At 50.9% G+C, this 14,050-nt stretch overlaps 1 protein-coding gene across 4 annotated transcripts in view; it reads left to right on the top strand.

Moving 5' to 3' along the window:
* The window catches only part of ADAMTS10 (ADAM metallopeptidase with thrombospondin type 1 motif 10), an 82,445-nt gene that overhangs the window by 26,692 nt on the left and 41,703 nt on the right, over positions 1-14,050 (top strand). For all 4 annotated transcript variants that reach the window (XM_064469387.1, XM_064469388.1, XM_064469389.1 and 1 more), the window contains exons 2-3: positions 4,104-4,442; positions 9,842-10,206. In XM_064469387.1, coding sequence (XP_064325457.1) covers positions 4,355-4,442; positions 9,842-10,206 — 453 coding nt within the window. In that variant the 5' untranslated portion in view covers positions 4,104-4,354. The remainder of the gene's footprint in view (positions 1-4,103; positions 4,443-9,841; positions 10,207-14,050) is intronic.

Raw genomic sequence — 14,050 nt, 5'->3', positions numbered from 1 at the left:
GTGGAGCAGGGGATCTGTGCAGGTGGTGGGCAAGCCTGAGAAATCTGGTGATGCTGCTGCCAAGTGCCTCTCCATGGCACTGGCACGGCCCGGGAGCCACACATGCCAGCACCGTATTTAGCTTGGCTTCCAAGAAGATAAGGCCTGTGGAACAAGCTGTGTGTTTGCAGCTCTTCCCCCCAGTGATAACTTTAGAACTGGTAGGACAATTTCAGGTTGGAGTGGATGGAGGAGCAGAAACCTCTACAGCGCTGTGTTTGTATAGGCTGTGCATGGTGACCACGTAGCTGCCCTCCTGTGGGGTCTCAAGTCCCACGCAGCCCCGTGGCAGGGTCAGCGGGGAGCTGGGGCTGAAGCTGGCCAGGCTGCAGGATGTGGCATTGCAATAACCCCAGCATGGTCGGGAAGTGCTGGTATCCCGTTTTACAGAAGAAAGAAGTAGTAACTGTGAGGGCTGGTGACTTTCATTAATTTGTTAACGCTGTTGCTAACAGACAGCCCAGAAACACTGTTTGGGGTGAAGCGGTGCGGCCGCAGGGCACTGCTCTCACTGCTGTCACTGCTCGCAGGCGATGCATGTCAGGAAGACGTCAGTGGAAGGGCTGGGGGGGTGCGCTGCAAGTATTTCCTCCCACCAGGCAAAGCTGGAAGCAGAAATCTGTGTGTGTATTAATTTCTCTCCCAAAGAAGAGAAAAGGACACCTGAGCTCATAATTTGCAAAAGTTGGATGAGAAACCTGGAAGCTGCTGGGCCCTGCATCTTTAAAAGCAGTTAAATTCCTCTCTTCTGCACTAGGAGGCACCTTGAACCTTCCTCTTGGCCCCGAGCAAAGCCCATCTGCTTCCTATTATCTTCCCACAAAGCCGCCTCCCTGGCCAAAAAGCAGGGCTTTCAGGGAATTCTGTCTGCAGCCCCGATGTTGAAATTAGTGTAACAGTTGTCATCTGTTTTTCTTTTTTCCTCTCTTCTCTTTGCTTTATTCCAGCTTGAATTTTAAACCCCCTCCCCAGCCCTCTCCCTTCTCACGTGTTTTTGGTGTGGGAAGAGGCAACCTCGAAGCCACCGGCGGCATCTGCCCCCGCTCCCCTCATCCCCACCACCTCCTTGCGCGGGCAGCCCACGGGTTCACGTGGCGAGAGCCACCTTGGCGTGGGGAGCGTCAGCCGCTCGCGGGGCGCCTGCCAAGGACAACGAATTCCTCGGGAAGGAGCAAATCAGAAACAGCCCAAGTGAGGGAGGCACGAGACCGGAGAGGTCATCCTGTGCCCCAGGCCTCCCTGCAGCCCCTTCATCCTGGCCCACGAGACCCTGGCGTCCTGCCGCCCCCCACGCAGGCCTGGGCTCCTCAGGCTTGTCCGTGCCTGCCGGTCACTGCAGCTCAGAAAGCAAAATCTGAGAACTGAGCTTATGGAAAACTTTATACGTAGTGAAGCAGCTGCGGATCCCACGCTCCTTGAGCTCCCTCTGTGTTACGGGTCCTTCTCTTGCAGGAGACGAGCTCATGGGGGTCTCAGCAGTGAAGCGCTGCTGGGAAGGGGCCATGTTTTCCTTGTTGTGTGTGTGTAGGAATCAAAGCCAGGCCCTTCCCCCAGCCCGGCTTATGGGAATTTTGCAGCTGTAATTCCTGACATGTGCTGCTCCAAACATGCCTCCTTCCCTCAAGGTTGGGGCTGCGGGGTCTCGGCGCCTGCAGCTCCCTGCCAGCCCCTGCTGCGGGGGATGCTGAGGAGCTGGGACTGAAGGGGAAGGGCAGAGGGGAGCCGAGGGCACCAGTCGCGACTGCCGCAGCTCAGGGTCGTGGAGCGGCAGAGGAAGGAAGGGAAATAATGACAGCCTTGAGGAAGCGGGTTCAACAGCTGGAAAACAAGAAAAATTATTAGTGTGAAGCCCAGGAGAAAATACACTTCAGCTGAGCGGCTTTCTGTCTACAGACCTTGGAGCTGTGACAGGATTTAAAAGCTGGGATCTCAAGCTTTAATAGATGCTGAAAAATGCTGACTTAGGAGAGGGCCACAGCACGGCCGGCTTTCATTTCACCTTTTCCCTTTTCCAGTTCACTTCCCGCAGGGAGCAGGCACGGAGCAGCTCGCAGCAGCTGCAGGGCTCGGTCGTGCATTGCTGCAGCCCCAGCAATGCCCCCTCTGCGCCACAGCCGGGGGGTGACACTGCAAAGGATGCTGTCACCAGGTGCACATGGCCTCGTGGACCCACAGCGCTGATCTCTGCATCCTCATGTCATGGTGGAAGAGGGCAGAACAAGTCCTGCCAGCCCTCGTGCCTCCACTGCCTGCTTCCCTTTACCTGTTGCTGGTTGAGCAGCCCGAGATGAGATTTAAACAGTTTTTCCCCAGTCAGGCAGTTTATTCTCACAGTTGCTGATCATGTTCGCAGTCTTGGAAGCTGTCTTCGTGGGTGTTGTGTCCAGGCTTTGCAGAAACCAGCCTGGCAAATGGCACCAGATGTGACTGGGGACACCATGCCAAGGCCTCACTAATGGCCATTGGCCATTTTTAACTGTATATGAACAGTTAAAAGTCTTAACATTTAAAATATAAAACTCCAAATTGTGATTTAAAAGACACACAGTTAATCCTTCCAGCATTTCTGTCTCATAGGGAAAAATCATTAACTGATTTAGATTAATTATTGCAGCAGAAATCATCTCTCCAATTCCTTGTTGTAACTCACCTACGTAGTCCTTGCTTATGGGTGTTATTCCAAGCCCCTGCAGTGCAAATAACATTAACTACATGGTAAAGATGGGAAAAGAGAAGTAGAAATAAACTGCAGACCCTCCTGGGGACACGAGGTTAAGGGGAGCGTGGCAGACCTAAGGAGGAACCGGGCCCTCCTGCCCTGCGCTTTAGGCAGTATTTAGTCCTTCCTATTTAAAACACACAAGAGCAGAGCGAGGCAAGGGTTAATGACATTATTCCAAGTGTTTCCTTACTGGGATGAGGACCACACACCAGCCATGACTATTGACACCTTTGCAAAGAGCAAGGTCCTCCAGTCTCTGGCCAATCCTCATCTTCCCAGCAGCTCAGGAGTCTGTCCTGCCTTTCCCTGCTGTGCTCCAGCACCCTCTGCTGCTGTGCAAGTTGTTGCTGCATCGCCGGTCTGAAGTCAGACTGAAGTGTGTATTTGTCTGTCGCCTTTGCAGGAACGCTTGCATTTTGCTGCGGGGCTGCTCTCGAGCAGAGCGTTGCTGTTCAGATATTTGGGATTCTCCAGATGGTAGTTAGGTATGTGCCATATTTGTTGTGTACATCATCTAATTGCTGGATAGAAACAAAAACCACAGGCTTTATGCAACTCTTCAGCACTATGTGAGTTTTGTATAATTGCCTCAGACTGAGTGGAAATTATCTGCAAGCCAAAAATCTTTCACTGAAGCAATTAGCAAATCATTTTAAATAATAAATACAATTGGGATCCCACGATCCATTTGTGGATAGAGCTGAGGGTAAGGGTGAGTTCACTGAATGGCTCCTTTGTTTTCAATCACTTTTTTAGTTTTAGCCAACACACTCCAAGAGCAAGTGCGCTTCTCTCAGTGCAGCGATAGTCATTAAAGTGTATTTTAAAGCCAGGGGAGCTGGAGTAGAGAGGATTTCTAGTTTACTGCTCATACCACCCTGCTAATACTTTTATTTCAGGCTTTCCATTAAGAGATCAGGTAACTGAGACCAGGTCACTGTTCGGTCCGCACTTCCTCGTGGGCATCGCAGCAGGACAAAGGGTTCCCATTTATTCCAAGTTCCTTTCCTCCAGTACAAGGTATATACCAGACCTTTAGTGCTGCTGTCTGAGCGGTGCAGGGGCTGCGCTGGGAGCAGAGTTCGCCCCTGGGAGAGCACCCAGGTGCAGGATAACGCAGTTTTCTAGTGCTGTGAACTGATGTGGTTAATTGCATTTGCATTCGCTTCCCATCCTTTTCTCCCCTTCCTTTTTCTTTCTTTCCATCTCGCGCTTCCTTTCTCTAAGATCAGGCTTTCCTCATTCACCCTGCACACTGTTTTCTCCCTCATGTCCTTCTCCATCCTTTGGTTCCCCTCTGCCCGTCTCTCCCGTTCCCTCATCCCCACTCTCTCCTCCACAGGGGCAATGCCACCGAGAGCCCGCAGCTCGAATTAGCCTATGCTGAGCCCGCTGCGCCGGCCTGGGCACAGCACGCTGCAAAGTCACCGTTGGCCTTGCTGCTTTGGGCAGAGCACAGAGTGGCCGAGGATGCCTGCGGAGGGACTGAGGACTCCTGTCTTTACATAAGCAGTGGCCGAGGGAGAGACATGTTGGGACAGCGCCCTTTCAGCTGGCACAACACTCCCTGCACTGAGACAAGCATTGCTAACCATGGCAATAGCTTGGAGGCTTCTCACGTGGACTGTCATCTTCACCACAGCTGTGTGCAACTTTCCTGGTTACACGTTCCAGTCACAAGGTAGGGATCACCGTGGGGAGGGGAGCTGGATCCACCCACCTCTGCTGGCAGAAACCCTAATGCTGGCCCCGGGGGAGGTATTAAGGTGATGTTGTGCTGGGGAGTAGGTGGAGACACCCCGAACTCCGCTTGCGGTACTGCAGCAGAGCTCCTCCTGTTGAATTTGCAGGTGTTTTCCATTGACCTCCAAGGGAAGGATGGGTTTTGCTCTCAGACGTTAAGTTCCTTGACTTTTTTCATGACTCAGAGCAGTAGGATCTGTGTAAGATGATAGTCACATATGGGCTTAGAAAGCAAAGGGGATGTGGTAGCAATAGCGGAAGCTCCCCTTCCACTCGGGTGGGGTGGCGCATCCTCGGATGAATAGATGCTTTGTTACGAGGAGGGTTTGTGTGTGCAGCCAGCTGATGCGCTTGTGAGCCATCCTCTGCGCGTGCAGGGATGGAGGTCTCTGCTGGAGAATACAAATACAGCCGAGTCTGGACAGATGCGTGCTGCTGGAGGAGCAGTTTTAGTTTGTGCACACAGGTTTCTGTAAGCGCTACCATTAGTGAATGCTCAAACCTGCTCAGGCATGAGCACTTTGTATCTGTCTTGTATGTCTGTGTATTTCTGATGGTTTGTGTTTAAATACGGAGCCACACATGCGAGTGATTGCAAGGAGAGTAGAATGTGGGTCTCTTGTACGTAAATTAGTGCCTTTGTACATGATTTTATTCTAGGTTAGGAGTGAAGGGACTGGAAAGTGAGGTGGACTGCCTTGTACCCAGCCTAGAGTACAAATACAGCATCAGTATTAAGCAGTTTAACTACCCTGTATTACCTGCCTGTGCTCTATCCGTGCAATTTTTTAAGAGGCAATGTGAACACTCCCATCAGGCACCAGAGGTAAAAAAAAGGGCTCTGAAGTTAGACATTCATCTGTGCAAGGTGTTAAAACCTCAGCAGCATACTTACGCAGCCATAATTCTGAAATACCACGTGTGCCCAGATTAACTGCAGTAGGACCACGGTCGGCGATGTACCCGGGCTGTTGAGTAGCGCAATGCCATCGGGCTGTAGTTACGATGGCTGTGGGTTGTCTTGTGAGGCACAACTGGGAAGAGGAAAAAAGGCAACCGAAAGCCATGCACTGTCCTGGGTCTGACCACCGTCTCATTGCTAAACGTGGGGCATGGCCGTACTGCAGCTTGTGCTGGGTGAAAGGAAGGCAGTCAGACGCAGGGCTGCGTGCTGTGCAACGTGTGAGGTTACACAGGCAGATTTTCTGGGATCTGAAACAAACACAGTTTCTGTTCCTTTTTGCCAAAGCCTCTGGCAAGGCCTGGGGTGACTGTTCTGGGCTTCCCGCGTCCATCAGTTCACACCTCTCTCCATCTGCAGCACCGCGTTCGCAGTGCAGCGACGCTCTGATGAGGACTTCACTGCCAGATTGCCTCCATCCCGACTCACAGCAGCTTGGATCCTCCCTCGCTCACGAGTCCCCATGCTGTTTGCTAATACACCTCGGTCTAAACCTGAGGGCTCACCTAAATGACAGTTAATGCATTTGTGCTCTCCTAGACACTGGCTTCCCCTGAGCGGGTTTGGGGGGTGAGTCTCAGGCCGTGATGTTGCTGGGAGCATGGTACTATGGGAGCACCAAGCCAGGGATTGCAGCCTGTCCCCTCCCCAGTCCCTGTCCAGTCCTGAGAGGCAGGCTGCCCCATGGGCCCCTCTTGCTGTCAGAGCGCTTTTTTTAGGCTCCTTGCCTCTGAAATGGTTGGCGTCAGGCTATTGATGTTACTCAACACTTCCCTCCACCACGCTGCTGAGATAGTAAGTACATAATCCTCACAGCACCCTTTCAAGAGGGTAAAACACTGTTATCTCCTCTTAGCAGTTGGAGGCACAGAGAATAAAGGTCAGCATTTTCAACAAGCCACTGATTTTGACCAAGTGACTCATTCCAGTTAGCAGTGGAACAGGATTCACATGCCCCATGTGCACGACTCCAGATCAGTGTATTTATTTTATGCAGGAAAAAGATTAAGGTATCATAGTCATAAGCTGTAGTTATCTTTGTGGGAAATAGCAGCCCAGCATTGAAGGCCTCTTCAAGCCAGCAGAGATGTAACAAGATTCAGATGTAATGTGTAGACTCAGGCTGCAGTTTTTAACAGTGCAGAGAACAGGAGCTGAAACAACTGTCCAAGGATTCAGCACATGCCCACCATTGCTGGGTGGTTTTTAATCAAAAGGAAATTTTCTGCAAGTGCCTTAGTTTAACCATAGTGACAGATTAGGCGTTCTCCGTTTTCTAGAACGTTAGGTGAGGCTAATCTCACTGCTCCCGGCTCGCATGTAAGCTGATGGACCCTTGGAGGATGTAGTGAGACTGACACAAAGCCAGAGCAGCCTGAAGCTGTGGGATCACATAGCGTTTTCCACAGCCATCCCTTAGGAATCCTGGCTGGGCTGCAGCTGGGGCTCCTCTTTGCTCTGGTGACAAGACCAGAGCAAACATCTGCTTCCTTTTCATCCTTTAAGCAACTCTAAAATTAGAGAAGCAATGGTAAGCATGCAAGGAGGGAACAAAATCCTCCCTCCTCCACTTTCACCTTCCCTCTCTTCCTTTTGTTCAGCTTAGCCATCTACCTCCCCTGTGCCCTTTTTCTCTTCCTCTGCCATCCCTGCCCCTGCAGATGTGTACTCCCTTTCCACCAAAAATGGGGCAGCGAGGTGCCTCTCCACACACCCCATCCTTCCTGCTTCCCAGCTTTCTCCCTTGTCCTGTCCTGGGAGGTCTGTGATCCCCCAAGGGTGCCCAGTGTCTCGCACAGCCACAGGCAGGTTTTCCTGGAGAAAGGCTTTTTATAGTGTCTCTTCTGAAGCAGTTTGACAGCTCCCTGGAAACACCAGGCTGCTTATCACCAGTGCAAACCCTTCTGATACAGCGGGTGCAGTACTGCACATTTCAGGCCAAGATCTATTAATACAACGTGAAGTGGCCAAGAGGTCAGCGGGAACACTGATGGCTTTTATGGAAGGGAGGAAGGAAGGGGCAAACAGTGCTGCTCTTGCTGTGGGGAGCACCCAGTATGGTCTGTAATACAGGGAGCATGGCCAAGGCAGAGATGAGCAAATGAGGGTATAACAGAACATCTGTGATGTTGAGTGGAATACACAGGGTTAGGGAGTAACAGAGGTTCTAATCTCTCAGAGCCTAATCTAATATTTTACATTTTTAGAGGAGGGAAGGAGCCAGCTCTAACACTGGACGAGGACACTGGCTTCTTCCTTGTGTTGAAAGTCAGTTATTTTTTTCCTGTTTGTGGCACCCCCACTCTAAAGCATCACTTCCTAAAATATTCATGTGATGCAGGGCACTCAGGTCTTTCTTCCTGTGCCTCAGTTTCCAGAGTGACATCCCTGTGAGGATGCGCAGTGACAGGCACTACAGCAAAAGCAGGGGTTTTGCTGTAGAGAACATGCAACCTCACCCCCAGGCTCTGGACATGTTTTTTCTTCCTGGACATACCTTGCAGGTCAGGCTCAGAGACCGCAGCCCAGGGTCCCAGGCTGTTTCTAGCCACTGTGTCCGCCAACCTCCTTCCGAGTCACTATTTTGCAAGCCCATGTGGACTGCAGAGAGGGAAAAAGAAAAACAAGATGCTTCTGATAGCAAATTTTTCCAAGCCTGAGGTCATTGCTTAAGTGCAAATAGTCACTCTTGTTTGCCTGGCTGCATCGCACGCGAGGCAGTGTGATGCAGGAGAAGCTGGAGCACAGGAAGTTAAAACACTAATAATTATTTCTGGCTTGTCAAGGCAAGGGAGAGGTGCCAGGAGTGCTTATGGTTTGGAAGGATGGGAGCTAACTCCTAAACCCAGCTGGTGGGAAGGACTGCCCCATTACTGGTGGCCAAGGAAACCACTCTGTCAGGCTCCCACACTGGAAAACACACTAGAGGAAAAGGAAATTTTCCAGTGCTGCCATGTGGTAAGAGTGTAATTTGGAGTCCAAATTTATGATGGCTGGGAAGGCTTTGAAGATGGGTGCTGCGGAGCCAGGCGTAATGCAGCCACCCTGAAGTAGCCTGGCCTCTCCCATTTGCTTAGGAAACAACTACAAACAGCAGGGTGCAGAAATCACAGTAAGAATATTCCAGAGTGAAAGAGGGCAAATCCTCTCCCACTCCATGAGCAAATGTCCAGCCATGAGAGGTTCAGAAAAACACACTGTGATGGGGGATGCTATCCTGCCCAGTGCATGATTTTTTACACCTTCCAGTGAAGCCTCTGGTACCAAGGGCTCTCAGAGACAGCTGCACCTCCAGTCAGATCCAGTCTGGCAGTCCCTGTGACATTTTGCTCAGAAAATGAGACATTTCTATAAAAGTTGCAGAGTGCCAATTTCTTTGACAGCCAGAAGTGTTGTGTTACCGTGTGAGTGCAGGCAGATGTTTTGGACAGTGACCTTGTCAGAGCACATTCCCTAAGTGGTACGAGACAGGCTCAGAAACTCAAGTGCCCCAAGAGAAGGTGCTAAGCCAGGCTGATATGATAAAGAGCACCAAGCTGGTGAGCTGGGAAGGCAGGATGGTGTCATAGATAGAGACCTGGCTGGGGAACTGGGCTGTCTGACTTCTTTTCTTGCTGCCTTTTCAGCACAGCTGGGGAAATCTGGTTACCCTCTTTCTTATTTTGCTTGTAAGATTGGTATTGCAAGGACATTGTCATTGTGCCTCCTAAGAGGATGCCCAGTACCTAACACACTAATGCAGCTGTGATTGGGGAGGCTGGTATGGTGCTGTTATTATGCGAGTTATTAAAGCAGAGTTAGCAGGTCCTCGTGGCAGCTGTAGATGTTCTGAAGAACCCCACAGCTCCTTAGCAAGCCTGTCTTCTCCTGAGACATTTTTCACCCCAAGATCATTCACCCAGAATGATCTGGCTCATTTTGAAGAGACCTTATTGCTAGCTTTGTTACGGAAAGGATCGAGGTTAAAATAACCCTCCAAACCACAGAGAGTGTGACTCTGCACAACCTGGAGTCCCTCTGCCCAGTCGAGATGGGGAGATGGGAGATAGTCCAGGTTCAGAGCCAGAATTTGGGTGTCCTGTGAATGGCCCCTTGGACCAGTCTGTTTCTCTCCATCACCTTCAGAGGAAGAAGATTATGCTCCATAGGCTCAAGGCCTATTGATACCCCAAGGCTCTGTAGGCTGAAGGCCTTTGGGAATACCCCATGGATCCTGCGGCCTGGACAGAGCAGACCCTCCGTGTCAGGACCCTTCGCCTCGTGCTGGCTGTGGCTCAGTTATGCTCAGGTGCAGCCAGCTCCGCACTGAAGTCACTGGGTGTTTGACTGACTCTTTGCAGAATGTCATTCCTCCTGTGTTTGCTTTCCCTCCCCAGAGGAATTCCTCTCCAGCCTCGATCACTATGAAATTGCGTTCCCCATCCAAGTGGACCAAAATGGGGACTTCCTCACCTTTGATGTGAGAAGTCAGCTGAAGCAACGTCCTCGGCGCAGTCTGGACTCTTTGCCCTACGAGCCATCTGAGCAGCAGGTTTTCTACAAAGTCTCTGCCCACCGAACCCAGTTCCTCCTCAACCTGACACTGCACTCGAACCTGCTGGCTGAGCACTTCACTGTCGAATACTGGAAGCGAGATGGCGTGGACTGGCAACATGATTTCCACGAAGACTGCCACTATGCGGGCCACTTGCAGGATCAGTACCTGAACTCAAAGGTCGCCATCAGCAACTGCAACGGACTGGTGAGTCTCTGTATTTTCCCTGGCAAAGGGCAATACTAACAACTAGAGGTGCCCATAAAGCACAGCTGATTGCAGCGTGTTTGATCTTTGCTGTAGAAGTGCAACACAGTTTGGGTCCCAGCAGATGGGTCCGTGGTGGTGGGAAAGGCATGGGGTTGGTGTCTAGCTGGAATATTGCACACTGGCATCAAAAGTCAGCTGAGGGTGAAGGCCACATCCCTTCATTACATCTGTAGGGGTTCCTGATCTGTGTTTTGCTTGTAGTCCAGTTTCTGCCAAAGTCAGTAGGCATTTTTCCGTTGATTTTAATTGGAATGGGATAATCCAGGCTCTAGACCATTACAGAACTCTCCCCTCCACTTGCAACAGCAACAGCAAAAGATACATTTCGCATGTGCTAGTGAGAAAGAAGTGCAGGAGGGCAGGAATTTCACAGCACAACCGGGAATGTCAAAAGCGCATTCAGATCCTTACAACTGCAGATACATCCCTGGGGATCCCAGTCACTTCTGTCCAGATTTCAGGAGCTAAAAATATGACTTGTGGGGGGAAAACGGAAATAATAATTTTTCAATGTGAAAAAGAGAACATCAAGATGGGACAAGATGGCATTCCTCAAAAACAGCAAAGCTGGTGCAAAGAGAGTGGGAACAATTAATTTTTGCATGTCCTAACAGCTAGGACTAGACATCATGGTCTTAAATATCAGCACAAAAGCTTAATGGTAGGTGTTAGTGGTAAGGATAGTTGAGCTCTAGACCAGATTGCCTGGAGAATACGTGGCCCCTACATCGTTGGAGATCTTTAAGAAGAGACCAGACAAATGCCTCTCAAAAATACTCCAGGTATGATTCGTTAGCTCTTCCAGCACTGGGAATAGACTAAGGACTTCCATCCTTATTTTCTGTGATTTTCTGATATTTCTGGCTCACAAAGCACATTTCATGACCTGCCAGATGGAGGGATGGACCAAACATACCCTGTTAGCACGATGGCTCCCTTGGAGGGGTAACATGTAGAAAAAGACTGATTCATATTTATGCTATGGCCCCACCTCTTAGCAGTATTCTGGCAGCATGGAGGATTTTCCAAATGAATTCACATTTGATTTATTGCTAAATTGCGCTGCCAGAACAGTGCCATGGGTTATTAACAGAAATGAGAATCTGACTCATTATATCATAGAGTCTAACGCTTCTATCTCACAGCCAAAAATCAGAGCTGCATAAACTCTTGGTTCCCTCGTTAGCCCTTTGTTTAGATACAGGAACTCTGCTGAAGTCCTAGACAATTTACTGGTGTTCACAAAAGCACTGAAGGGTGAGCTGGATGCTGCTGGCTCGGAAGGGATCTGGCATTAGACTACCTTCCCACTTCAGAGGGCAGCAAGTCAAGGGCAAGCAATGGCCCAGCAGCACTTGTACTGGGATAATTTAGTCCAGAGGCTGTGTTTAGATCTGGAGAGATACCGGGGCTGACTGGAGGAAAATGCAGCCAGGCACAAAGAGGGATGGAGGGTCATCCAACAGCCTCTCCTTTTCTTGAACTCTGTCCTTGCACCCTTGAGAGCTATGGACAACAGCAAGGGGGGAAGAGAAGGTTGTTTGGGTTTGTGGGGATGATAGGGTCAGGAATTTGAACAAGAGGAGTCTGGCATCTTTTTAGCTGGCAGAGTGGGGCTGTACTTGCCACCAGAGAAGATGTGTTGCAGAGTTCTGGTTGATCGGTAACGGCTGATCCACTCGTGCCATCCCTCAGCCGCAGCACCCTCCCCTCCAGGCAGATATCAGTCTTTGGAGAGGACAGGTAGGGACAGAAGAGGCTCTTCTCTTGATGAGGTCTCAAGGTGCAGGTTCATGCTGACACGTGCTAAGGTGACCCACATTTGTGCAGACCTGACTGATGATGCAAAGGGGGTTGGGTGTTGTGTTGTTGAATGGGCACAGGCAGGGACTAGATGCTGATTACAGCGTGAGCTGTGCACGAGGAGGAGGGAAAGGGACAATTGTGTCTACAGAAGAGTCCAACACAAAGCTGCGAGAACAGGTAACAAGCCCCAAGCCATCCTCCTGTCCTCAAACTCTCACATCCCTAAGCAATTTCTGTGTCTACAAGGTGTATCATTGTAAATAGCATTGTTTTCAAACACCTATGACAAAACCTGCACCTTACGGCACCCCAGCGTTGGACTGCCAATATCTGGGCACGCTCCCATCGACTCGTCTTCCCGGCCATGTGCACTGTCAGCCTGGCCAGAGGCCAGGCAGCGTGGCTCACCCCATGCATCTCCCATGGAGGGCGCACCGTGCTGCGCTTCAGGCTGGGTGGGGGGAAGTCACCCAGGCTTGACTTGTCAGAAGCAAAGGGCAAAATGGTCCATTTTCCAAAACATGTGGTGAGCTGCCAGCAGGGCCAAGCGCGAAGCAGCTGGAGCCTGCAGGGAGCAGCCCAGGCAGCTTTGCCTCAGCCTGGCCAGGAGCTGAAATCCCTGTTTTAAGCAAAGCTGTGTTTCATCCCACTGGCTCCATGAGATCCCAAGAGCCTGTGTCCTACCATCAGAAAAAATCACAGTGAAGAGAAAACAACTTTAGGAGAGAAATGCCACTCTCTTACCTCTTGTGTCAGAGCTCATGAAAGGACAGTTTAAAGGCCAGGTTTTTCAACCCTGTGTGTCTGTGCTGAAATTGTGCTTTCACCTGAAAACCCCTCCTGAAGTCAGCATGAACATTAAATGCTTGGAGTAAGGCAGATGGCCCCGCTGCTGAGGCTAACGTGAAGCTACTCATGTCTATGTCCGAGGAGGTGGAAGAGCTGAATTGCAGTACGTGGCTGTGCTTTTCTTAAGTGTGGTTATAAGCTAATAGCATAAACCATCCTTGCTCTGCATATGACCTGGGTGAATCATAGACAGGATATCCAGTTTAGCTCCCCCCAAAACCACAGGGATCTCTCTAAGGGCTTCTCACCGCCCCCTTTCAACAGGCTTGTGTCTCATCCAGCACCTGGACCTCAGAGCTTGGACTTTGGGGTCAGTGATGGGGCAGTTTTCAGACTCCTGTGATGGCCGAGCTTCTTTGCTGAAGGATGCCAGGCAGGCAGTGGAGCCTCCTGCCTCTCACACTCGGCAGAGGCTCAGGATTTAAGTAAGAACAGCCCTTTTCTAGCGGTACATGGTTTTTGGGAAGGACGTGCTCTCCCCTCCTGTGCTCTGCCCCAAGCCGGTGGTGACCTCCTTCTCCCCATCCCACAAAGCTGGCAGCCAACTGGCTTCGCAGGCCAACACTCGGCTTTCCGCCGGAGCCCTCGCCAGGCTAACCTCACAGTACCTCACTTGTGTTTGAAAAGGTGGAGCTGAGCCAAGAGCAACAGAGCCTGGTGCAGGAGGAAATCCCCCGCCACTCTGGAGATGGGGACTTCACTGTGCACACACTGCCCCGATTCAGCTTTCATAGCAGGGAGGGAGAGGGGGAGAGACCTATTACAGAGGCAGCGTCCACCCCAGAGAGCCTTTCCCCCACAAATGCCCAGCAATAATGCTGTTATGCAGGTGGTGCCCTCCATGCAAGGACCTCAAGATGTTTCAGAGAGCTGCTTCCCCACTCCCTGTCCTCCTGGCAGGTCAGGGCTCCTGTCCCCCTTGCATAGAGGGAGTTGGTAAAATGCTGTGACATCCAAAGGACATCACCAGTGCAGAGCTGATGGTAGAATGGGGGTGTCTCTGCGCCCAGAGCTATGCTTGAACACACAGAGTGGGAGGACAGACAGGTAATGGGGGTCTTAGACTTTTGGGATACTTCTTTTCCTACTTGAGCAATGTCAGGCATGTTCCTGTGCCTGGGTTGCT

This window comes from Phalacrocorax carbo, chromosome 19 (genome assembly GCF_963921805.1).
Source record: "Phalacrocorax carbo chromosome 19, bPhaCar2.1, whole genome shotgun sequence".
Taxonomy (NCBI): domain Eukaryota; kingdom Metazoa; phylum Chordata; class Aves; order Suliformes; family Phalacrocoracidae; genus Phalacrocorax; species Phalacrocorax carbo.
Note: the sequence above shows the minus strand (reverse complement) of the source record. Positions and strands in the feature narration are given on the sequence as shown.